Below are 26,399 nucleotides of genomic sequence, written 5' to 3'. Positions count from 1 at the left end.
TGAGTTTGTAATACAGAGGCTATTTTTACACTATAGCAACTCATATTAAAACATGAATTTTTTAAGGATACTGACAAGGAGATATGAGCAGACTTGTTTTGTACTATTCAGCATTAAAAAAAAAAAAAAAAAAAAAAAAAAGATATCTTCTAACAGAAATTTTGATTTGCAGAGAGAGCTTCTGCAGCCTTGGAAGTACTATATCCCAGAAGTCAATCGAGTTAAATAGGCAAACGTAACTTACCTCTAAATCTTCTCTATTTATAACACATTCTCATACTCTGGAGGTTGCTACTAAAACATGCTAAATAAATGGAAACGTTTAATAGATAAGTTTCCTTTGTTTGCTCTAGGAATCATGTGTGTATTTAAAATATACATTTGTTTATCATTTTTGAGAGTTGACAGTGTACTCTCCCTTCAAGTATCATCTTAAGTCCATCATAGCAAGAGATTATCTGCTGCAAAGCTATTTTCAGTTAGCACTTTCCAAAGAAGAAAGTATCTCATCATCTTTATTCAAGGTTATTCCTTACATTTTGCTTTGCTCAAAGAAAAGCTGAAATTTTTCAAGAACCTGGAATTTCTTTGTGTCTTGCCAACGGAAATAATTCGTGCAGGGAGGAGTTGGAAAAGGAGATGTGTGAAAGCATACAGATACTTTCATGAATAGAAAGAAGTTGAGCTTCATCTGGGCTGCAGTCTATTTTACTTCTTACTTACTTTAATATGCTTGTATATGAAGGAATTTACCACAGGCTCTTCCTGATTAGTGGCTGTTTAAAAACAACAACAAAACCAACTGCCCCAGTTTGCAAATTTGTAATACTTGTCAGCTATCAAATTCTAGTGTACTCACATTGCTAAAAATATATATGCTAACAAACAGGATATGAAAGGATAGTAAAATACTGCCCTGAGTGCAGAAATCAGTTGAACTAAATGATGTTCATAAATTCTTCCCCCTCTATCAAACAAACAAACAAACAACAGCAACAAAAAAAAACACCTGAAAATTGTTTGACTGTAACACAGGAGAGTCACTTCTCTTTTTTCTTTGTTTTGTTTTCTTCTGTTGTTGTTTTTAAGATCTTGTATGTATAACTATAATTTGCTTATCAGTAGATACATAAGTGTCTGACTTAGTACAAGCCTCAGTACAAGCATGTGCTTTTGACATTTTTTCCTACTGTCCTGTTTTTAGCTGGTGTCTTCTGGCTGGTATGGTGCTGTGTTTTGGATTTATGAGAAAAAACAGTGTTGCTCTGGTGCTTTAGATGTTATTGAGCTGTGGTTACGCTAAGTCAAGGACTTTTCATCTCCTCACACTGCCCTTGCCAGAGGGAAACTGGGTGTGCAGAAACAGCTGGGATGGGACAGAACTGGAACAGCTGACCCAAACTGACTAAAGGGATGTCCTGTACCTGAATGGCATCATGCTGAACAGTAAAACTGGGGGACTTAGCTGGGAGGGTTCCTGCTGCTCAGGGCCTGGCTGGCATCAGTAACCTGGCTGTGTATCACTTCTTTTGTATATATGCATATATTTATTATCATTTCCCTTACTCTTTGTCCTATTAAACCATCTTTATCTCAGCCCACAAGCTCTACATTTTTCTGATTCTCTCACCCGTCATGCTGTGGGACTGGAGATAAGGGAACAACTGTGTAGTGCTGAGCTGCCTGCAAGGTTAAACCACCACACCACACCAAAACACCCTTCCCCTGAAGACTGAGGTGAAAATATCCACCAGACTACAAATCTATACTTTCAGAATTAGTCTGTGCAAAGAATATTGATGGGTGATTTCTTTTGTAGTGTTATAAAAGCAAGGATATCTCAATGAGACACAGATGTGAGGTTGAACTGAATTGCTTTTGTGTGTTGAAACACATACATAGCAGAGCACAAAAGATATTCTCAAATGTGAAAAAGAACAGAAGCTATGTTCAGAAGAAAACAGAAAAGTACCGAGTATTGTAATGTTCAGAGAGGAATTACATATCTAAGAGATAAAGGGACAAAAACAAATTCTCCAGTGTGTTTTCAGAGATAAGAGTTGACTCTCAAATAAGGGAGTGATTATTTTTCACAGCTAAGGAGGGCTGGTAGCTGTTTATCATCTGGAACTGACTGGATTTATTCAGTATACAGGGGCATAGATTTAGGCAAGGCAGACTGAAGTAGTACAGATAAAGATTTACTAGTAAAGGAGGGAGTAACTAGGTGATAGGGATACTGAGGATGAGAGGGGGTAGAATCAAACAATGCTTACATATTGTTATCATTAAGAGTAATTTGAAGAACTTTTTCTTATCCTCCTTGTTCTTCTTGCTTCCATAGGGGATAGCTATTAACTTAAAAAATTACCTGCTATTATTTCAGTTACGAATGCTGATTCTGTAAGACTTGGTACTGTGTATGTATTAGTAGATGTTGAGATAATGGAGGTAGTAAGTGTGCAGCTGGGGGTGGCAGCCTTTCTTTGCATCTTTTGCCTTTGCATAACCTTCAGAAAGTGTTGCTGGAGTCACTGCTTTTATTAGCTTGCCAAAAATAGTAAATGAATGCACTACGATTTGTGTAAACATACAAGCTACTCTTTTTTTTTTTTTTTTTCTTTCTTTTTTTTTTTTTTTTAATTTATGTTGCTGGACATAGACTCTCTTAGGGACTTGCTTTTCCACATTGAGTTTAGATTGAGACATATTTGTTACTTTTTTTCTTTTTTAAGTGCTTGGATTGTTCTATTGAAAAGTATGTACTTGTGACAAAATTTTGTTTAAATAGCAAAATTAGAGGCTTAGTCTTGCGTGGAACCAGTTCTGCACTGCAAGGCAGTATTGCTGTAGCTGTTATTTTTGGAAGAGAGTGCCTGGGTTTGTCCAGCTTTTGCTTAATGGCAGTAATACTATTTGTCATCATCTTATTTGCAAAACACCACAGATTTATGTTTTCCTCTGGCTAAGTAAAAACTTATTTGTTTACAGTAAAGATTTCATCTGGAAAGTTGAAAATTCTGTGAAATGAAATAAATAACTGTTATATTGTTTTTATAGTATCTGATAAATGTTTAGAATTGTGTTCTGTGATTTTTCAAGTATACCTTTACAAAGGATTCAAACCATTCACTTTTCACTGGAATGTGTTTGAAAACAGAACTAGGACAAATTCTTGCAGTCTCATGTAACTAAATTCCATCAGAACTGCTGAAAATTCTTACACAATTAAGAACAATATTGATCTGTTACTATGTTTTGTGCATTTGTTCTAAAGGCAAACTTGTCTTCTGTAGAAATAAGTCCTAAATGTGGACTCACTTTATCTGCAAAAGAAAAAAATAATAAATCTAAGTTCATTAATGACCTTCAACTCCCACAAGCAGATGTTCTGCTAGAAAAAACATGAGTTACAGAACAATCAGAAAATTTGATTTAATGTTTTGTGTTCTTTCTCCAGCAGAGGATTCTCATGTTTTTAGCTGATTTGTTTTTGTCGTCTGCCAGGACACACATGGAGGTATTTAATAATATTATTTTCTGAACAAATAAACTTGTCTGCCTCTTTGATCAGATTAAAAAAAAAAAAAAAAAAAAAAAAAAAAAAAAAAAAAAAAAAAAAAAGAGAGATTTTTATTTATATTCTTCTTATTTGCTTTTTACTTGCCAGTGCTTGCCTGATACTATTTCTGTCTTTGATTGAGTCATACTTGAGTTTATTCTACATCTTCTAATGCCTGACATTGCTTTAGAGAGCTAAAATCATTCTATGAATAGAACTTCACAGAAAACTTTCAGCTGCATTGTTTTCTGTTTTAAAGTATTCTCCCTTAACAGCTGTCAACTATGACTGCTGTTTTGGAACAATTAAGACTGTTCCTGCCTAGTGCCAATATGCTGTTAAATTACTGCATTCTGATTCTCTGGGTTCTACTTACTCAAGATAGGTGACTGAATAATGTGTTAGGTAGGGGAGGGACAAAGCTCCATTCAAACCTGTGTATTTTCTGATTGTTCACAAGGTCTAGGAAGTGTGATTAATGTTTAAGTATTTGCTGGATAAAGATCATGTAAGTAAAGTCAAGGATAACTGCTTACCACTCCTATCCATTTATTTTAATATGGTGGGAAGGGGAATTCAGAAAGCGTAATCAATGTTTATGCTTAAATGATATGATGATGAAATTAAGAATCTGTTATATCACCTTAAATTAACTCCACCAAAATAGAAGCTAACTTCCTCGATCAGATGGGCAGAAACTGGCTGAAACTAACAGCCAGGCAAACACTGTATTTCACCAGAACCACATAGGAGGGCTGGTATCTACTTGTACTCTATCACAAGTGTGCAGAAGTGGCCCCTTGGTCCCGACTATCAAGTTTCCATTGACTTGTCATTAAAGCAGTTTTGTTCCACATTCACAAGGTAAAGACATATATGTTCTCTACACAGATCACATGTGGATTGCTGCATGGATGGGAAGCACAATTTATCTAATACCATAACACCATACCAAAACTAAAACATTAACAAGCAGTAATTGTAAACTGCTCTTCTTTAGCCCCAAGGAAGAGGTGACAACTGTCACCCAAAATGCATAGCTGTTTGTTAGTGAAAAATATTGAAAATCTTTAGTCCAGTCCTTGGGGTTAGAATAAACCACAGCTTATAAGGCAGTGGTTGCAGCTACTTTAGCCAGATGGATAAGGCATATGCATTTTGAAAAGCAAGATGCATAAAAGCATGTACAATTTAGAATCTACATTGTGCTGTATGAGAAGCAGGATAGGCAACTCTGTAGTTACACACTGTTATCGGGAAACAGGCGTTGCGTATTTCTATTAGGGATTATGCCCTTGACGGAACCATTACCTATGATTACTAGTATATGAGAGATTTGGAATGGATTTTGATTTATCAGCCTTAACTAAAAGGCTGCTTCTCTTTTGTGAGTCTTCTAAATCATCATTATTCTTGCACATTTCCTTTCTCCAATTGAGGTACTTCATGAAATGTTATTTCTTGGCTGTTATGGATGGAAGTGTATCAAGGAGCTATGTTGCTGACATCTAGAAGTCATCAGTGAGCTGAGTGACTCAGACCTGGGTACCACAGAGATTAATTTGCTATAAAATCTAATGGTTCGGTCTGTTTCTTTGTTTTGGGCTTTTACAAATCCCCAGTCGAAGTTTTCTTTGGTGCTTCCTCAGCACGCTGGGTAGCAGGGATCTCTGTTCCACTTCCATCTGCGAGCTCTTACCTCCCACGAAAAATGGGGTGTGACAGTGCCCGTGAGCCGGGGCAGAGACGCCTCGTGTGACGGAGGACTGTGTGACACTACAGGACCGCCACGGGCGAGGCTAATTCACGCGACTTGTCGCACTGATCTGCAGCCATATGATTCTTACACGCCTCCCGGTTCGTGCAGCCGCCTGAGGCGGTCGCTCTCTCTCCCACCAGCCGGCTGCGACCGCAGTGTTCCGGAGCCTGCAGGGAGGGCCCGCGGCAGCAGCACAGCAGGTGGGGAAGATCTCGCCGTGACAGGCGGAGGGAGCCCTTCCACGCAGGCCGGCACCGGTCCCCCCGCCGGGGCGCGGGGCGCCTGCGCAGGGCCGGGGCGCGGCGGGCGGCCCCGTGTCGCGCTGCGTGCCGGCAGGTTCCTGCCGCCGCGCGGATGAGACCGGCGGGGCGCGGCCCGGCGCCCCTGCCTCAGCGCCGCGGGATAAGGGGCACACTCTGCCGCCTCGCCCGCGGCCCGCCACGGCCAAGGTGAAGTCCCGGGACGGACAGCGGGGTCAGGGTGGGGGCCGGGCGAGGCCGGGCGGGGCAGCGCGCTGCGGGGAGGGGTCGGGGCCGAGGCCGCGGCAGAGACGGAACGTGGTTGCGGGTCCTGCCTGGAATCCAGCGATGCGCACTACCTGCATCCGCCTGCGGAAACCGCCTGACCCCGCGGTAGGCGCCGTGCTCGTCTCCCTGCGCGCAGCTCCGCTGGCCTGCCCGGGGCGCCGGTGCAGCGGGGCCCGGCCCGGTCAGTGCTGCGCGAGTCGGCGTGGGCACGGCGCGGGGCCGCGGCTGCTTCTTCCTTCGTGCGCTGCTTTGCTTCTCTTTACCGCTCGTGGGAATTTGGCATAGCTGTATGCTGCAGGTGTCGTTGCGAGCGCTTCGGAGAGAAGCTAAGCAGCGAGCAGCGCGTTGCGGTGGGGAAGTGGTGTTTTTCCTTAGTGCCGGCTGTTGTTTCAGACATGTGAGTGAACCTGTCACCGCCAGCTGTAAGCTCGGCATCGTGCCGTGGGGCAGAGGTGAGGTTCTGCGTACCCTTGCGAGGTAAAAACACTCTGAAACTTTTAGATAGGCTTGTCTTAGCGCAGGCTTTGTGTGTTTATGCGTCCGTTTTGAGGAAGTCAGCTACCAGCTAGGAGTGTTTCCCAGCAGCAGTGCTCCAATAGATCGGCGGCGTGCGAGCTGCGCTATGCTGCATGGAGGGCCGCCTGCTGCTGAGGCTGGCAGCGCAGCGCTGCGTGTCACTGCCGCACGGTGACACCGCAGACACTGTTCTGTCCGTCGGCAGGCCCTGAGGGTGCAGCAGGAGGCAGCGCCTCAGCATCTGCTCGTGAGCAAGTGCGCTCTGCGCTGGCTTCTCTTATTGCTGTTCGGATCTGTGATGGAGCAGCAAGGCAATCTCCTTTTCTGGAGACCTTGCTGTGTAACATCAAGGGCATTTTGTCACATAAAACGCTTCATTTCTAGTGTCTTAGCTCATTGTTGTGAGTTAATTTTTATGTCAGCTTAAGAATTTTTTTTATTTTTTTTTTTTAGCTTTGTTTTTATTCGCGAGGATGGCAGAATAAGTACTAAGTGTGGCTGTTTGTGTGAAGCGGCACCCAACCACAGGGGGCAGTGCTCGTGCTGAGGTTGTCCGATTTGAGGTACTTAATTTTGTCTTCTACGTGGTCTGGTTTGTGTACAAACAAAAATACACTGTTGTCTTGTAGAAGCATTTGGCTGATTTTTGTTGCAGTTAGTTTACCCCTTTCCAAAATTAAGTGTAAGAGGCTCCAGCTAGAGCAGGGAGGCCTCAGGGAGGTGTGAAGCCCTCTGGGCTGGTAGAACAGCTTGCTGTTTCACCCTGTTTGGATTTCAGCCTAGAGAAGATGTTCAGCTTGCACTTGCCCAACTAGTTGTCAGCAGCATGTCTTAGGATGGCTCATGATGGGAGGCAGGTTCTGGGCATGGTTGTATTTCTGCTGAAGGTGTCTGGCAGCCATCTGCTCTTTTCCTCTTGACATGCGTAAGTTGAAAATTTTCTCATATTTCCACTATCTGTGAGCCCCTTGCTCTTAAGAGGTTGCCCCTCTGATATGGATTGCTAATGTTTGAAGGAGCTGAGTGCTATTCAACTTATGCTCTGGAGTAATGACCGCAGTAACTGAAGCATTTAAACTCCTTAAGGAACTTAGAGAGGAAGTTTGGAATGAGTGTGTGAGTGCCGAGCAAGGCAGCTGCTTTTGATAGTGCTTAGGAGGGATTTGTAATGGCAGTGTGTCTCTGGGCCTGTTTTCAAGCCCTGCCACTATGCTCAGCTTTACTGTCTGATATCCAGTGCTAAGCATCAAGGAGATTATGAGCTGTTCAGTGTGTGTCCTGGATACAGGGACAATTCAACATGACGTGTGGATAGTTTTGTAACAGCTCTACACAAAGAGGCGAAAAGTTGTGGACAAGGGTGCTTCCTTTCTTTTACAATAGCTCTGGAGATGAGTTCTGAAGGTGTTATCCCAAAAGCTTAATACATCGGGAGATACATGTGAGAGTTTTGCTGAATGTTTAAAAAAATCCTATCATTTTAGAGAAGTGTTGTCCAGTGTTGTGTGTACTGGAGGGGAGAGGCATTACTGGTATAACTTTCACCTACAGTTAACAGGCCAAGTGTACAAATCAGATTTTTGAGAATGTGAATGGTTGCTGAGAGATTTTATGGATTGTGACATGACTTTATTTCTGGTTACTAATTAGCAGAATCATCTTTATCTTTTAAGAGCTGGAAATATGTTTCAGTTTGTAAGTCTCCAATGTGGAGCCATTGTTTGCTTTTTTAATTTTTTTCCCCTCTCCATTGGGGTTTCTCATTGCTCAGCTGGTGAAATAACAAGTGTGGGTGCCTGATGTCTTTGTAGATCTACCTGAGCTGCTTTGACAGTGTGATCTAGAAAACCAGACACTGAGTTTGATGTTGGCAGGCACCTCAGAGGTATAGCAGTGAGCTGTTGAGACATGGCCAAGAAATCAGGAAAATTGCTGGTGTTTCCACTTGTTGTTCAGGACTTGGTGGAGGGAAGTGCTTTGTTTCTACTAATGATAATGATAGTCTAATATAGTCTATATATTAGATATATAGTCTATAGCCTAATATAATGATAGACTAATGATAGTCCTTCTCCTCCTGGCTATTTTTACTGCTCCCAGCTCCCCTCCTGGCCCTGTACCATTCACCTTTTGCCTGATGAAGAGGTTATGTTATCTGTTAAGCAGCTGACTTTCGCAATATTTCTATCATCTTAAATCAAGCAAGCTTTGAATGTGATACTCTAAGCATGACGATGACAAGTTCCTCATGTCTTGAGGAGTATGGATATCGGGTGCTGGTAACTTTCTAGGAGTGTCTTTCTATGCAAGAAACTAAATGCAGTTTTCTTAATTTGCTTTTTTTCTGTTGAGTGACTCTGTGTGTTGGTTTTGATCATTGATTTTTTTTTTTTAAAGGGAGATGACTTAGATATTTACAGCTTTTTAGACAGAATATATCAGACTTGGTTTTTATAGCTGGTGGTAATAGGCTGCATGACATAGTTGACAGGCTGCTGCACAGAGCTTTGCTGCTTCAGTCTCTTGTGGAGCTTAGTGTGTGTTGTTCTAAATGTCTGAGTATATATTGCAGTTTATCTAGTCACATTGGAAAGTCAGCATTTTGTTATAATGCAGCAGTGGGTAAACTAATCAGCTGACTTTGTTTTCTAATATAAATATTTATAACAGTGGGTACAAGAAAAAGGCAGTAACTGATTTTTCTTTGAAGTTGTGTTCAAACAGATTTTTTCAGGGTCTTGGAAAGGAAGGAGTATTTTGATCCATAAACACCTTCAGACTTTGTGGTATGTGAAATACTGTCCTATCAAAGGCCTATTTGCTTCTGTTTTAAGCTCTGCTGGGTGGGGGAAGTAGAGGGAAGGGGGGGGGGGGTCACATGCCCTTATGTGAGTGATAGGACTGTCCTTTGGAATCACACTGAAGAATACAGTCAATCATCTGAGCCATGAACAGGTTTTAGTAGAGCTCTGACTTCACAACTTTTTGCTGCCTTGCATTTAGGAAATTCTAAATCATTACATTGTTTCTTATTTCATATCTGTTTTTTCGTCTATTTTTATTTTCTGTTATTTTGTACTGTTTTATCCTCTGAAGTTTGTATTCTTTGTTGTGTCTTTCACATATTAGATTTGTCTTTTTGATTGTAAAAATTACAATTATTTTGCTCAGCTGCTTGCTTCTACTATGTGGTAAATAGCAAAGAAATATTTTGTCTGGTCTGCACTTCTTGTGCTTGTCTTAAAGATAGGATGCTCCTGTTTTTAAATGCAAACCAAGGCATGGAAATGTATGTAGAGGTAAATGTTTCTAAAGATTTTACAGACTTAACGATCCAGATTTACATATTGAAATTGTGGTTTTATCTCCTCATATGATTTGTAATCTGATAGTTAAAACTCATCTATTCTGATAAAATGCATTTCTGAAATACTGAGAAGGCTCAATGAAGTACAGGCCTTAAAATGTAAAGTAAATTTGTTAAGAAAAAGAGTTTCTGGCAAAAAGAAATGGAGAAATCTAAATATCCTGTAAGAAGAGCAAACTGAAGGATATCAGTAGGCTGTGCATATTTATTTTCATTTCTGATTTTCCCGCTGATTTGATAAAGAGATCTAGTGAACTGTCTTGAGAATGTAATTTCAGAGTACTTTGTAGGAAAGTCATAGTATTAACTAGGATTAATTTCAGAAGTATTTGGCTTTTTTAAGGACTCTTTTTCTTAACTTTAAGAAAATTATAAGATATTTTAATGTTTTTAATTACATTTATTCTTCCATGAACAGCATTCCTATGTTAAAATATTTTGGTCAGTTATGTATATGAATTTAGCTTATATGAACTCAAAATGTCTTCCAACGTCAGTGGCCAAGCAGATTATCTCTAAAAGAGAGTTTTAATAACAGGACTCTAGCATAAAAGTTTCGGGGCTTTTTCAACCTCGGCAGGACTCAGGCATTGGCTTCATCTGGCATGTTTTACATGTGCCACTTCTCAGCACCTCTGTTTTTGTGGCAGTTGTTTTGCTCCAGCTGACCAGTGCTACTCACTTTGGTCTCCACTAGCATGTGTATACTAGCAGGTATATATGTATCAAAAACTTCAAGTTTCAGTGGCAAAGAATGGGGGGAAGATATCTGAAATATTGAAGTAGGACTGCTTTGCATAAATTAAACATCTTGAGCTTCAGATGTGAGGTGAAATACATGAGAATTTTTCATATATGATGTTAAGAAAATGCTTAGTAAAAATGCTCAGTACTGACTTGTTGTCAGTACTTTTGTTCTGTATTCTTTGTTGTGTCTTTCACATATTAGATACATACATTTTTGTCAGTGTTGTTGTGTAAACTGTACAACTGTGATCATGCATTTTTGCTTTATAAGAAAGTTAGTGTAAGGCTTGAATTTGGTCTAATGGGCTTTTAAATGCCCACTAGCAATTAATGGGAAATAAGAGAGGGAAGAAAATACTCAATTAATGCATTTGACTGAAAGTTCTTATACAGGTGAGGCATGTATGTTACTGCTTTGGGTTTAATTTGATATCTTCAATTTTATTTTAAAATGACTTTCCAGAGTGCTTAGAAAGTTTTATCCTGATACGTGTTGATTTAAGTATCAGAATCTTAAAGAAGATGCAAGAAAACCTCTGTGACCGAGCATATGAAGTATTAAGATTTACTTTTTAATTTTTAATTTCCACTTTCATTTTTAGGCAGATGATGAGAACTAACTGACTGGCAGAGTCTAGTTGGAGACTTGTAGCTAGCAGTGTTCCCCAGGGGTCAGTGCTGAGTCTGATCTTGTTCAACATTTTCGTCAGTGACCTGAGTGAAAGGGTAGTGTGCATGCTCAGCATGTTTGCTGATGGTTGGAGGAGGCTGATGGTGAGACCTGCACAGGCTGGAAAGCTGGGAAGAGAGGAATGTAAGGAGATTCAACAAGAGCAAGTGTACAATCTTGCACCTATACACCAATAACTGTATGCATCAGTACAGGTTAGGGGTTGACCTACTGCAAAGGAGCTCTGCGAAGAGGAACCTAGCAATCCTGGTAGACAGCATGTTGGCCATAAGCCAGCAGTGTGCTGTTATGGCCAACAAGGCCAGTGGTATCCTGAGGTGCAATAGAAAGAACATGGCCAACAGGTTGAGGTCTCCCCATCTACTCTGTCCTGGTGAGGCCATGTCTGGACTGCTGGGTCCAGTTCTGGGCTCCTCTTCTGCCAGTGGTTGGGGTCAGCATAAAGAACACAGGCATCAAATTAAATAAGTTTATCTTTACTTACATTAAAAAAATAAAATAATAAGTGAAATAGTACAGCAAGAATAAAACAAAACAAGGTGAAAGGATACAAAAAGAATATAAAAGAATAAGCTAATGAACCTAGTTATTACTCTGCAAGATAAACTATAGTGATTAAGAAAGATACATCATCAATTGCCCGAATACTTTACCATCATCCAAATCTGCAATTGCCAGGGAACTCTGGTTGCAGAGAGGATTTGGAGAGCCTTTTTCAGCAATTAGAGCATCCTATACAGTGTGTCCACTTGTAGATGAGGTCTCTGAACTCACTAAAATGGGGTCCAGTTTTTATATTGCTGGATAAACAAGCTTGCATAATTTCAAGTGCGGGAATGTTTCATATTATCTTCCTGTTGGATTCCACCCAAGGAGGAACTGCTCAAGGATGAACCAGGGGAGTAACTATCTATTTGGGCTTTAGCCACATTCTTCTCAACAAGGTCAGTTGTCTGATCTCACTGCTCACAAGATTTTACTCCCTTGTAAACTTGCCTGTAAATAAAGAAAAGTCCGCTCTGGTTAGTGTTGCTGGTGTTACAAGAGATGTTTATTGATTGGCATCTATCTATATATTAATGTTAAAACAGCAAAAAAAGATAAATATTGCATTGCATGTTTGGTATAGCATTTGGCTGTGAGGTTCATCTGTAGGTCTGCTTTGGTTCAAGGCCTACTGTTCAGCCCTAAATACTCCAACTCCCCAGTTCAAAAAAGACATGGATCTCCTAGAAAAATTCCAGTGAAAAGTGACAAAGATGATGAGGGGCCTGGAGCACCTCCTGCATGAAAGGAGGAAAGGCTGAGAGACCTGGGACTGTTCAGTCTGTAGGTGAGAAGGCTGAGCGGGGTTCTTATCGCTTTTTATGAACTTCTCAAGTGCAGGAGTAAAATCGATGAGGGCAGGCTCTTGATGCAAGCAAAAGTAGAAAGGGCAACGAGTAGAAACAGGAAATTCCCGGGAGGGACTTCTTCACTTCACTTTTTCACTGTGAGAGTGACAGAGTGCTGGAGCAGGCTGCGCAGAGAGGCTGTGGAGTCTCCTTCTCTGTAGATATCCAAGACCCATCTGGATGCCTACTAGGGAATCTGCTATAGTGGAGGTTGGACTTGATGATCTTAAGAGGTCCTTTCCAGTCCCCACAGTTCTGTGATTCTGTGAAGGTGAATGGTAAAGTTGATGATTTTGGTGGTTTCTTGGTGGTTTCTAGTGCACTATGGTATTCCCTCCCTGGAAGCATTCAAGACCAGGCTGGATGGGGTTTTGAGCAACCTGGTCTAGAGAGAGGTTTCCCTGCCTCCCAACCAGGGGGTTGGAACTAGATGATCTTAAAGGTCTCTTCCAACCAAACCATTCTATGATTCCTGATATTTGTGTGAAAATGAAGAAGTATGTAAGACAAACCAAGGGAAATGACCTGATTTTAGTGAGGAGAGTTCTCATTTGTTTGCTTTTTTTTTTTTTCTTTTGAAACAGATAGTATTTTAGGTGCCACTTCCCCAAAACTGGTGCATTTAGATTCACAAAAGTATCAGAAACATTTTTTTTCTGCTCAACAGATGTGGCTGAGTGAGACCAAGGAAAAAGCTGATGTCCCTTTTGAAGGCTTTGGATAACAAATAACATGAGCACTTGCTGTGTGGTCTTGGGAGATCATAGAAAAAAGGGAATTGTCAAACCTGGCAGTCAGCAAATAAAAGCTTAAATCTGTAAATTTCTTTATTTACGCAAGAAGTGGGTTTGAGGTTTTTCATAAACATGGATAGTAACACCTGGATTCAGTGACTGTTTCATCATTGTTCTGTGTTTTCTCCCAGAAATTCTGAGGTCATGTCACTTGTACTAGTGGAATGGAATTAATACACAATATTAAGAGCACTGTGCCAGAATTACTAACTGTCCTTTCCCTCTCCGCACAGTTGCTACCTAACTGATGTCAATAATATTTCCTGTGAATCCTGTCTCAATGTCTGACCAGAGCTATTACTGTCTTGGAGATGCTGAGCATCTTGGTGTTCATCTAATGTAGAAATCAACTTAGCATAGAAGTAGATTGTGTTACATGTCTCAGTAGTCTACAAGGCACTCCCAGTCAACAGCCCTGGATGCGAGGTGTGAATAAAGTGGTGGCTGTTAGCTGTTATTCTGAACAGAAGAAAATAATTTTATAAAATGAGGAAAGATGTTATGTAATAGCTTTGTGGTGGTTTGTCTAACAAGCAGGAATGCAGGTTCTGTGTTGCACTTGCATTTCAGCACATCCTGAAGCTTATGAGAGGTACTGGGTGTATCTTCTGCCCTTTTGATTAGGATTCTCCCATACCTTTCATAGGACTGGAAAGATTAGTGAAGCTGAGTTGGTGGCTCAGTGACAAAGAATTCACTTGAGAGGAAAGCAAATACATGTCACATCGGGCATGTTGTTACTTTTAGGGGGGGAATGGGTAAGGTGAAAGTAATGAAATGGACTACAAGAAGTTAGATGTGTCTTAGCATTGCATTGTTACATAAGTACAGCTCCTGATTTTGAACTTTAGCTGCCTGAAGAAATTTACTATGAGGAATTTGCCATTGGATACTGTTCCACAGGCTGTATGAAATGACCGTGGGAGATTCCACAGAATCCAACTTGAAATTTAACTACTCATCACCCTCTACTCCCTTCTGGTTCACTCCTTTTATTTATTTATTTATTTTCTTTTGGTTGTTCTTCCTAGTGTGCAGTGACTGCTGGTAGTTTACTCTTTTCTATGCTATCACTGGCAAACAAGTTGCATTAGCTATGTCCCATTTATTTGTTGTCTTTACCTTCCTAGGAATCCTTTCTTCAAATTAAGCATAGCATTTAAACTTTTATTATCAGTGTGTGATTTCTTGCATCATCTAGTAGAATGTTAGAGAGATAATTAGTTACTTTACTCAACCCTCTGAATTGCTGCTATGTAGTGTGTTTGTTCTTTTGTCCCTGATTCTTTTTTCTCTGTGTGTGTGTGTGTGTGTTTGTGTTTAGGTGTTCATTTTTATTTTTTTTTACCTGCTTGACCCAGACTGTATCTTAGCACTAACTAAAGTTCAGTATTCTATGTTGAATTTAGAGTCAAGAAGTGAAGACCTTGCTGTTCAGCATAGTTCAACCGTGTTGCTGGCTCCACTTGTAAGGTATTTCTGCACAGTATAATATATAGACAGTATTGGCACTGTCAGGCTGTTAATCAACTGTATGACAGCAGGTCAGCATTGCAAACTAAACAGCGCTTGGCTACTTGAATTCAAGAATCTAATATATTACCCCTGAAGTAAGACCTGCAGTCTGGATTGAATAGTCCTAACTGTATTTTTTGTCATATTGTCTGCTTTGTGGTGAACACAGCTATTCTCCTTTAACTATTCATTTTCTTTAAAGGAAGCCAAGATAGCGTGCACCTGAAGGTTACTTGAACTAATCTATGACAGCTGTTCACTTGAGTGAAGCTGGAATATTTGAAAAGCTGAGCAATTGCTTACTGGGTTTTAAGAAGATTCTGTGTTCAGGTAAGCTTTGAAACAAACTTCCCTCATACTTCACCTGCTTTAGACTTCTAGCATCTGGAATTAAGCACTGGAATTTGGCAGTAATCAAAAATTGGTTATTATATGTGCTGAACAAAGTCTTACAAATTTGTCTACGGGGTGTGCATATTTCTTGCTGTCATTTCCCAAGAGAATAAGTGCAATATCGTCTCACCACCTCTATCTTTGAATATCCTTTTTTTTTTTTTTTGCCCCCTTTTATCCTGTCACCTGTCTTAAAACTAACCTGTGCCCTTTTGAGTACACCATTGTGATTTTGATGTTACATTTCGGGGTTTGTTGTTGTTGTCACAGTGGAGTATTTATTATTCATATTAGACCTCAAATGGAAGTACTGAGGTTCAGTTAATGGTCCTGTAGACTGCAACCTTAATTGCTCAGAGGCACTGTTTGAGGAAGCAGTGTACCCTGAGGACACTATGTCCTTAAAAGGATAGGAAAATTGAGTCCTTAGCACGGTATGGTTTCTGTCCAAGAAATGTATTCAGGTCTTGCTTAAATAAGAACACGAGACACTCTGTGCTTCTTGCTGTGGTGCTATTCCTTGTTACCGTAGATGTGCAGAATAGTTGTCAGAAATAAGTACTTTGTGGTATCTCACATTATCCAGAAAGTTTTTAAAAGTGCATGTATTAGCTTCAGCAGAAGCTTTGTTTGATGATTTACAGTTATGGGAATGAAAATACGGCCTGTTAAATCTGTTGACATTAATTTCTGTTTTATTATAATCAAACTCAGAGCTTGGTAGGACATAATGTGGAACTACAGCTCATACTTACAATACAATATTTTAAAAGTGACTTTGAAGGGAGAAAGAGCTCGTGTCTGTGTGGAGAAGATGATCAGTGTGAATAATCTAGCATTCCTAATGCAGAGACATTCAATATATTAATAACATATGAACAATAAATAGTAATAGATATCAATAATTTGTGATTGTTTAATATCTTCCAGGTTATTGGAGATGGTGATTTGAAGGATAAGATTTCCGATATGAACAAAGTAAAAGCATCATCAGAAAAAAGGTGAGTTTAGTGACCTCTCAGAATCAAGACATTTGAGGTTTGTAAAGAAGCAGTCTTTATGTTAAATAAAATATTGTTTATCCCTTATGAGAGTGAGTTGATATTCTGCTCTCCCTCTACTCTGCCCTGGTGGGGTCACACCCAGAGCACTGTTCCTTCTGAGGAAGTTTACATTGATTAGCATAATGTAACTTCACTTTTAACACATAATTTTTCATACTTGAAATGCTCCAGCAGTTATTCTCAGATATATCCATATGTATGTTAATATTCATTTTATTTCATTGAAAGAAATAGCAATGAATTTCATAATTTCATGCAGGTACTGGTGAAACATACAAAACATTTTTACTGAAGGAATTAAAGGATAACTATATAATACTGCACAGGAAGTCACAAAATGTTGTTATACAACAATTCTACAATCCAACAGCACGAGCAAATGAAGTTACAGAAGAGTTTGTTACTTTTCTGATAGCTCATTTTAACATTTTAAAAAGCTATGTGATTAACTGTGGAAGACCATGTCACAGTTACACAGCATCAAGAAACTGCTGAAGGACTTTCAGTTTTATTTTTTTGAGCTAGCACAGGTTGAACCATTTTGTTTCATCAATCTGGTGTTTTAGAAAAAAAATTCTTAGTGCAGCAAAATAGGCTATTTTGGCTTCAATCATAGTTCTCTGAAATTCCAGTTCTTTTCTAAATGAGTGAACAAATTTGTGAGAAGTACGTGCTGTGCTCTGGATAAATCTTATATCTTGGGGTGGATTTAAAATTTGTAAGAGGGTTATATAAAAATTTAAGTGAAAACATTTAGATTAGTCTTATGTTTTGTTTCTTGTAGTAACATCATCTTGATGTTAAAGACTGATTATTCTTGATTGTGCAAAAGTTGTAACCAAAAAAACAGTAAAGAAACATGTTTACTGCTTAGGATGTATCAGTTTCTTAGACATTATCATATGCAGAGTCAATCTCTTAGCCATGGATATTCTTGGAAACATTACTGACTGTAGTACATAAAGTATTTAAAGAAAATTATATTTTTGCAGAATGGCCACTTAAGTTTTTTTTAATTATTATTTTTCTTTCATTCCCTGTAACTGAAAATAATTTTTCCCTAAGTCATACACACACAAAAGTGATTGATTGTTTCCAGAGATAACAGTGAACCAATCCAGAATATCATCTTTCTAAAGACAGTGGTAACTGGGGATGGTTGAAAGGAAAGTTAGTTTTGGAAATGGTTTGATTAGATTAAAAAAAGAAGGGGGTTTGGGGAGGAGGAGGGGAGGGAGAATTCTACCTTACTTTAAATCAACTTTTTGCAGGCACACTGGATTTACTGCACATAGCATGCTGGAATGCACAAGGCTTTGCTGTAGAGAAAGAAAACATTTCCTGATACGTAAATGTATTGGCTAGCAGCAAACAGTGATTTCAGAGAAAGTAAATACAGTCGGGAAACTGACTTCCTCCATTTGACTGTTATTTTGGAGGACTTCTTAAAGATGAGTAGCCTAAAACTATTCTGAGATAACTGATGTTTGATTACAGCTGTGACAGATATTAGTTATCTTTCTCATCTTGAGCAGACACTTAGGTGTTTGCACATAGTTTGGTAAAAGTGCTACACAGTGGGTAATGGCGAGTTGTGCATCTAGTACTTTTTCATAATCACAGTAGGAATGCTTAAACATTATGGAGGTTGGCGGGGCTGGAATGAACGTCACTGCAATGAAAGGACTTACTTAGGAAAGGTGTTTTCTTGTTGAGGAAGTTGTTTTTCACGTATTGGCCTCTGCAGTCCACTCTTTGCTGTATGGGTAACTGCTTCCATTGTACAGACCACTTGCAGTACATACAATCAAAAACGTCTGCTAAGCTTCATTTCAAGATGCTTAAAGCAAGGTCGCCTAGATCTTTCCCAGAAATTGTTTGTTGGCTTAAAAGCTCATGGGTTTTAGGCTAAGTGCAGAAGCATGGAAATAGCAAATGTAGTTCTTGTGTCTGTGAAAGTGAGGGAGAAGAAACTGTAGATCAGTCACTTCTTGTCTTTGCATAGGTTTCTGGAAGAGTTAACAAAACAGGTGATGCTTTCAACAGGCAAATGTGTTTTTAGATGTCTTGAGAATTTACCTCGTGTTTCATGTGGGGAATAGTTCCTATGAGCAGGGCAGAGGCATTAAGTAGTATGTACATATTATTTTAATGAAGTTTTAGACATCTCTGTGTATGATACTGCCATCAGGAAGATAAGGCTGCTTCTCCATTTAAGTATCCTAGAATACAGCTGTGACTGAAGTGGTAGCAGTCATTCACTATCACAAAAAAAATGGTGCAGAGTTTTTCTGGATATGCTTTTTTTTTTCTACTGGTCATAACTGAATGAAAATACTATGAGGTTCAGCTAATGAAGTGAAAGAGAGGAGTACTTGTTAAAATTGCAGACAACTTGTATCTCAAAAGATCTGCAAAACATTGAAGGAGACCAAATGACTTCAAGGTACATTTGTGAAATGCAGAAAATGGTTTTTAACTATTTGATGGAAATATTTGTGCAAGATATTATATTTCGAGAGGAATATTATTGGGACAGATAAAGAACAGTAGGTATTCGTATTTGTAGTGAGGAAGGACAGAAATATTAAGGTTAAACTGCAGTGATCAAAACTTTAAAGTTTGCAAAGCTTTACAGTACAGTTGTCTTTGTTATTCTGTCACTGTTTTTGCAGGCCATTAAGGACAGGTTGATTGTATATCTGTCAGGAAGAGCAAACTATTTTGCTTATATTCTTGAGAATAGTGTCAGTGACCTCACAAAGCTTATTCTGGTGTACAGTAGCTATGACTTTATGACTGGAAATAGTGGAAGCTGTGTAAGCCTCAGTGACTATGGAGTGTTCTTACAAGAAAGTTTTACAATAGGTGAGGTAAAAAAGAAAACGTCTCTTTTAAACAGAATGGTTCTTTACACTGTGGGAAAACTAGTCTCTTACAAAAGGCTGGCTGCAATGTTAAGGATGTTCTTGTGAGATTCTGGAATGTCAGCAGCTTAAAGTGAAATCTAGTTCAACAGTACACAGTTACTATTGTGCCACTCTGATTACTTCTTTGTTTTACCTAGCTGTTGGATTAAGAACACTGAATTCCTTTATTTTGAAGAACTCTCTTCTATATCTATATATCTATATATCTATATATCTATATATCTATATATCTATAGAGAGATACTGGGTTGCTTATTTGACAAGATATATGTATTTACATTTCAGGTACCTGAAATGCTTCCACAGTAGATTAGGACTGCATTTTGTTCTCACAGTGATGCTGTGCGCAGGAGTAGTCAGTCAGGCTGGCTATCATAAGTTGTGTCCTGCAACCCTTCCAATTTACAGTACAGGCGTTGAAAGCTATTACAGTAATATGTACCACTAGGTATATTAGTGTAGAATTTAATAGAAGTCTAATTCCTACTTTAAGGAGGAAAAACTCAGTCTTAGAAGAGGAATTTGATTCGTATTTGAGCGCAGACTCTAGTACTGCTATCATTTTCAAGAATGCTTAACTGGGTGTTATGAAGATGTATAATCTATTTGGCTATATTTCTGCTCAAGGACTTCTTGCAAAATGAATAGCCTAAAACAATTTTCAACCTAACTGTTAGCACTGGTTGCTCTTACTAGAAATTCTAGCTCCAGGAGAAGGTTATACCTCTAAATTGTTGGAATTAAATTGTTATAGTAGCCTACAGTGAGGATTGTATACCCTTCCTATCCCCCTCAAAGCTTTTGCTAAGTTTAAAGGTATTATGTTAGGTATTAACTGTCTCTAAGTGGTATATTACTTCCATGTACCAGTGCTGATTCTTGGCTAGAATAGAAGGAAAAAATCAGATTTGCTTTGAAGTGGTTATTTCTTTAAATTAATTTTATATTTTGAACAACTTCTGTTTCTTCTTTCATTTTGTTGCTATCCATAGTAGTTTCCTACTTGGCAACTGGAGGTGTTTCACTGTTAGACTAATGGTATAACAAAGCAGTGGTTACTTGCAAACCCTCCCTCCCCTGCCCACCAGCCATAGCTTCTTTGTGAGTTAGCTGGGTGCTTTCTTGTTTCATTTTGGAGCTGGTGAAGTTAATGTCCTTTCAAAGTCTCTCTGTATATTAGATTGACAGGATTTGGGTTAATTTTGAAGTGTTTTGAGTTCAGTGAATAAACAGAGGAGTAAAAAGAAGCAGAACAAAGCTTAGGCATATAATTGTTGCTTTATTACTACTATTCAACCTGATATTGGGTGGTGAGAAAGAACTGGAAATGATTATGCTTTAATCATAGACATTATGTGATATTTGAGGAAGACATTTATTTTAGATCAAAAAATACTCTTAAATTGAAGTCTACCAAATGATGTTGATTTAAGCTTTGTAATTAGTTTTGCTGCTCCTTACTACTGATGTTAAAAGATTATAAGTATCATCTATAATCTGAAGGGTTTTTTAAATTATGCTGCTTATTTAGATGTCAGTGTGGGAAAGTAATAGTTTTGGAAACATTTTCCTCAGCAACTATTACTGGTTTGCTTTCACAGATGCATGACCTTTGCTGTTAGCTGTCTTTTTTTTTTTTTTTTTAAACCTTGATTTTAACATTTTTGTCTGTATGTGAACTAATTTTTTTTAACAGGTGATAGCTTATGAAGCCTTTTCACACATAGAAAATACAAATGAAGAAGTAATAATTCCGCATTATTATAAGAGATACTGACTGACTGTATTTATAAAGTCAATCTTATATACTTCCACTGCAAGCAGTCAGGACTGTGTGTGTGTGTGTAACATGATCTATTGTTGACTATTGCAGAATTTTAATTATACAAATGTGTAGAGTTACTTTTGTTTCTCCTTCAAAGTAATCTCCTCTATTTAATTGTATGACTATAATTCAAATGTTAAAAGTTGGTCTAAAAATCACTTTCTTATAGAAATATGAATCTGAAAACTATTCTAAATAATTGTTATAGCCTGAAACTGAAGAGGAGATAAAATGTTTTCTAGACAAACTTTATTTTGGCACTATAAATATTTACATTCTTTCTTTCTGTGTAATCTACCTGTCTTTATAAATAATTGATGTGAAGTACATTTGCAAGGCAAGTAGTGATATTAAACATTCTATGTCAAAACAGGCCAAAACACTCCTTGTGTTCGAAACAAACCCAAACTCTGATCATACATCTGGGGACTTCCTGAAGTTTTTTTTTTGTAATTTTTTTTTTTTTTTTTTAACTTAAAATGGAAGTCTTTAGCTAATGAACGCTGGCTTACTTATGAATGATAATCTTTTTTTTCATTTCAGAAAGACCAGCCTGTAAGAAAACTAGTCATAGAAACTGCCAGGAGCCATCAATTTTGCTTCTGTCACTGCTAATACACTCCACTCACCTCTTCATTATGCTCACACCCACTAGTTGGTCTCCACAGATGTTCAGTAAACACTGATGAGCATCAATGGGTTTTGAACTGTGTTTTTTCTATGTGTATTACCCACCTTTGCTTCATACACACTTCTGTTTCAGACTGCCTCTCTGTTGCCACTGGTTGCATGGCAACAAAGTGTAACATAATATTGGTGGGAATGTTCAAAGGCTGTTGCCATACCACCAGCACCTACTTGTAGGTCATGGAGCAGTATAACAGTTAGGACAGTTTTGGAGCAGCCCTTGTGTGAAGAAGTGCGCCTGTTTTCCAATCAGTATAAACTACAGGAGGAAAGTAGATGTGCTGTGTACTCTTCACATGGGACTTCTGGGACTTCTGCTTTTAGTGTTTGGGTTTTTCTGTTGTTGTTGTGGGTATTTGGTTTTTATTTATTTTCTGATCTAGTATTTCATAACATGCTTACTGTTAATATATAAATGAAGATAAAAAATCTTTCTTTTAGTGTTTCTACCAGTTCTCGGACTATGTCTTTGCTGTCACAGCTGGAGAAGATCAATTTGGACTCTGTATTGGGAGAAGCAGATAATGCCAGATATGTTACTGCAAAGATCCTTCATTTGGTCCAGAGTCAGGGTAAACAATTGAGTTTTTTCTTTCTAATAGTTTTCCCTTCCTCCTTCTGTTTCTTACTTGCTGGACTTTTAATTTTTGCTTCTACTTGCTGAGCTTTATTATCTGTCTGTTTCTGTAATGGATTTTTCTAAGACCATGCTTAATGTTATCTGGTATAGTACTGGTTACACTGAATACATTTTGTATTGTCAGTACAGCATATTTTTTGTAATTGTACATAAAGTATAATATATATATGCACGGTTATTTAAGTAATAAGTTTAAGTGTAAGGACACTTAATGTGATACTGCTGTATGTGATACATGGTAAAATATTTAGCTGCTCCAGGTAAACTGATATAAAAGAAAGTGTTCTTCTTTTAATAAATCACAGAATCATTAAAGTTGGAAAAAGAGATTATCTTTTTTTAGAATTAGAGATCATCTGGTTAAGCTGTCTACATATCACCAGTGTACCCACTAATCATGTTCCTAAGGGCCACATCTACATGTTTCCTTAACATCTCCAGAAATGGTGACTCCACCATGTCTCTGAGCAGTCTGTTTCAACACCTCACCACTCCTTCTGGGAAGAAATTTTTCCGAATATCCAACCCGAACTTCTCCTGCTGTAACTTAAAGTCATTACCTTTAGTTCTGCTACTGGTTATGATGGACCCCCATATCCTCTCCTCCTCCTTTCATTGAAGGACGTAATTGTAGAGGGCAGTAAGGTTTCCTCTGTGCATCCTCATCTCTAGACTGAACAATGCCAGTTTCCTCAGCTGCTCCCCACAAGACTTGGTCTCCAGATCCTTCACAGCTTTGTTGCTCTTCTGTGGGCATGCTCCAGGGCCTCAGTATCTTTCTCATAGTGAGAGGATCAAAACTGATACTTGGAAGAATATCTTCATATGAAGAATAAGTTATTTAGTTTTAAAATGATACATTTTTAGTTTTAATACTGCTGGGAGGTGACGTGTTACCACAGTAGACTAATATACTGAAGTTGCATCCTATTTACTTCCATGGAAATGACAACAGATATAAAGAGCACAATAATACGGTGTGAAGAGGAAATTGTCAGCTAGAAAATAGTATTTTTCAGCATTTTTACCATTGATGAGCAAGAGCCTGCATGCCACACTCATAAAAATGTGCTATTGGTGGAGATGTTCTGCTGTCACTACTGCTGGGACACACCACCCACTGTACTCACATCCACTGTTTGGTCTCCATGCTCAGCAAATATCAGTCAGCGTTATTTTTTCCACATGGAGGAATTCAGTGACACACCTTTGCTTCATACACACTTCCATGTCAGGCACCATTTTGTCAGACTGCCCCTCTGCTTCCATCTGTCACACAGCAACAAAATGTAACAGAATATTGGTGGGAAGGTTCTGCTCCACTGCCATACCATCAGCATCCACTTATGATGTCGTGGGCATAATGGATAGGAGGCATTACTTTCAGAGCACCCATTATAAATGATTCTCTGAATTGAACTCGTATTGAGTTGCAGCTGCTTTTGCTCTGCTTCTTACTTTGTCTTTCAAATATTGTTTATTGCTGGTCCTTTTCAGGCTATCTTCACTTTTCAGAATGTCTTAATTTTTATGTTCTATCTGAAGACAACAATGTCTAATAATATAATATGAATCACTACAGTAGCTAATACATTGAAACAAAAACTACCTCTTTCTCACTGACAGAAAAAACCAAGAAGGAGATGACTTCTAAGGGTTCGAGTGCAATAGAAGTTATCCTGTCAACCCTAGAGGTAAAACCTTTAAATCTCTTTGTTTACTTGGACGTTTCAGGTTTTCATATTGTAATTAGGTTTGGTATTATTAAATATGTAGTTATTCTTCTTTAGCTCTAATACTTGATTTTTTTCAAAGAATTATAATGATTAGGTAGGGTCTTGAAGCATTGTACTTAATACTTCATTATTTCTCTCCCCTTTTTTTTTCAAATATTTCTGTTAATGTGTCATATTAAGAAATAGATATTAGTGGGTTTTATGGTTAAAATAAGGTAGGATGGTTATAAGGGCAGTAACATTTGATGTTCTGTTTGATTTTTTTGTGAGAAATTTTCTTTGAGCTTCGGATATCTAAGACAATACTAGATTTCTAAATCAAGCAAAGAAATATGTCTAATTTCTGTTGCAGAATACAAGAGATCCTCAAACTATTCTAAATACATTGAATATCCTCATTGAATTAGTCTCAGTTGGTAAGTGTTTATTAACAAACAGTGATTATACTCTCACGTTCTTCTGCAGAATTGTTTATTAGTTTATTTATTTCCCCCTGAAGTTTGCTAAGACTATATGCATTCTGTGCTTTGGGACAATCAAAAATACATAAAGAATGAAGTGACTTTTCAAATACTCTTTCATCCATAAGTAATTTCTGTTGCTATAAGTCCAAGATAAGCATGCTTTTACACTTATGCAGTCACCTTTGAAGAAAATATTGCTACAGGCATTGCTATTGCAAGTCTTTCTTTCTGATAATTATAGTTTAGATATTTAACTATTCTTTGGCTATGACAGCCTCAAATGAGTTTTGATTACCAGGTGGTGGTCGGAGAGCAAGCATCTTGGTCACCAAAGGAGGGACACAGATCTTGTTGCAGCTGCTTTTGAATGCAAGCAAAGAATCTCCACCAAACGAAGAATTAATGGTGCTTCTTCATACCCTTCTTGCAAAAGTTGGTCCAAAAGGTAATAATGAACACATTTAAGTAACTTTGCAGTTTTGTAGTGGAAACATAATAATTTTTTTCCCCTTTTTTACTGTCAAAGCATCCATGTACTCAGAGGTGGTTGAGGAGAAAAAAAGGAGGACTAGATTAGAGGGGAGGAAAAATTTATAAAAATAAACGTGCAGAGTTAAGTTGTCTCTTGAAAGAATTGACAGTTTGTTTAACTTTCATATTTTAATGATAATTTCAAAACTGATTTGATTGATCTGATTTTTTTTTTTTTTTATGTCAGACAAAAAGATTGGCATGAAAGTGAGAATTAATGGTGCCCTGAACATAACATTGAATTTAGTGAAGCAGAATTTGCAGAACCATAGGCTAATATTGCCATGTCTTCAAGTATTAAGAGTTTATTCAACTAACTGTAAGTACTGCAGATCACTCTTTCCCTTGTGATTCCATTTTTTATTTTTATTTTTTTTACACAGACATGGTTAAAATATAGCATCTGAATACTTGTTAAATGGTTAGTCACTATGTTACCCAAGAATTTGATTTTTATATTCTCAGCTTGCTTAAAGGTCTAGTCAAATCTATGAAGCATATGTATTCTTCTTGCATATCTTTGTTTTTTTGTTCAGTGTACAGCGAGTTTAACTCATGTAATGAATTATATGCAACTTGATGGCATAAATGCTGACACTTTATTATCTGAACCAGGAATGCTCACATTGTACATGCAAAAATACTTCTATACATGTCATGAGTTTTTGCTTTTCACTGTATTTTTACTTTAATTCATGGCTGCTAAGTTAAATTAGGAATTTACTTCTATTTAAGCTTTCCCTTATTTTCTGTGTATCTGTCCTACAGTTGAACTAATACTAGTAATAAAAGCCTTATTGATTGTCTGTGTGGATAGTAGCAAGTGGTGAAAATAGAGTGGTTGGTTTGTGTGGATAGTAGGAAGTAGTGAAAATAGGGTGGTTCTTACTCTACCTCTCCTCAAATGTGCTGAAGATTTTTCTGTTTCGCTTGAAATGGCCATTTAGCCTTTTAAATGCATGTCTGAAGGTGAAAACATAATCACATTCCTCAGAGAGAGTTGACTTGATGCCCTCTAAGATTAGCATGTAGAATTTGTAAAGACCCAATACTTTGTGTGGAAGCTTTGTTTCCTTTGAGCTGTAAGGTAATGAGGTGAAATACTTTTAAATGGGAAAAGTTAATAGAACTAATCATGTAGCTTAGGTAAAAACTTACTTTAGCCTGAACACAGGAGTCTCTGTTTCAGATTCTGCTAAGATCATATCTATCTTTCTGTATTTTTCACTCTTTACAAGCAGAAAAAGTAGTAGTTTA

The 26,399-nt window shown here is 38.2% G+C and overlaps 1 protein-coding gene across 14 annotated transcripts in view; it reads left to right on the top strand.

Moving 5' to 3' along the window:
• The first annotated feature begins 5,449 nt into the window (after window positions 1-5,449).
• AGTPBP1 (ATP/GTP binding carboxypeptidase 1) overlaps window positions 5,450-26,399 on the top strand; it is a 60,544-nt gene continuing 39,594 nt past the window's right edge. For 2 of the 14 annotated variants that reach the window (XM_042877523.1, XM_042877522.1), the window contains exons 1-11: window positions 6,250-6,325; window positions 6,818-6,927; window positions 9,075-9,150; window positions 14,767-14,830; window positions 15,075-15,202; window positions 16,196-16,266; window positions 22,213-22,343; window positions 24,038-24,105; window positions 24,500-24,563; window positions 24,910-25,056; window positions 25,330-25,461. In XM_042877523.1, coding sequence (XP_042733457.1) covers window positions 16,235-16,266; window positions 22,213-22,343; window positions 24,038-24,105; window positions 24,500-24,563; window positions 24,910-25,056; window positions 25,330-25,461 — 574 coding nt within the window. In that variant the 5' untranslated portion in view covers window positions 6,250-6,325; window positions 6,818-6,927; window positions 9,075-9,150; ... (1 more) ...; window positions 15,075-15,202; window positions 16,196-16,234. Of the gene's footprint in view, window positions 5,522-5,701; window positions 5,771-6,249; window positions 6,326-6,817; window positions 6,928-9,074; window positions 9,151-9,293; window positions 9,320-14,766; window positions 14,831-14,919; window positions 14,968-15,074; window positions 15,203-16,195; window positions 16,267-22,210; window positions 22,344-24,037; window positions 24,106-24,499; window positions 24,564-24,909; window positions 25,057-25,329; window positions 25,462-26,399 lie in introns of those variants that run through there. The other 12 variants (XM_042877512.1, XR_006180275.1, XM_042877511.1 and 9 more) reach the window with 12 other exon arrangements.

Source organism: Lagopus leucura, unplaced genomic scaffold (assembly GCF_019238085.1).
Source record: "Lagopus leucura isolate 7727_CA_CO unplaced genomic scaffold, USGS_WTPT01 Super-Scaffold_100018, whole genome shotgun sequence".
NCBI classification, from domain to species: Eukaryota; Metazoa; Chordata; class Aves; order Galliformes; family Phasianidae; genus Lagopus; species Lagopus leucura.
Note: the sequence above shows the minus strand (reverse complement) of the source record. Positions and strands in the feature narration are given on the sequence as shown.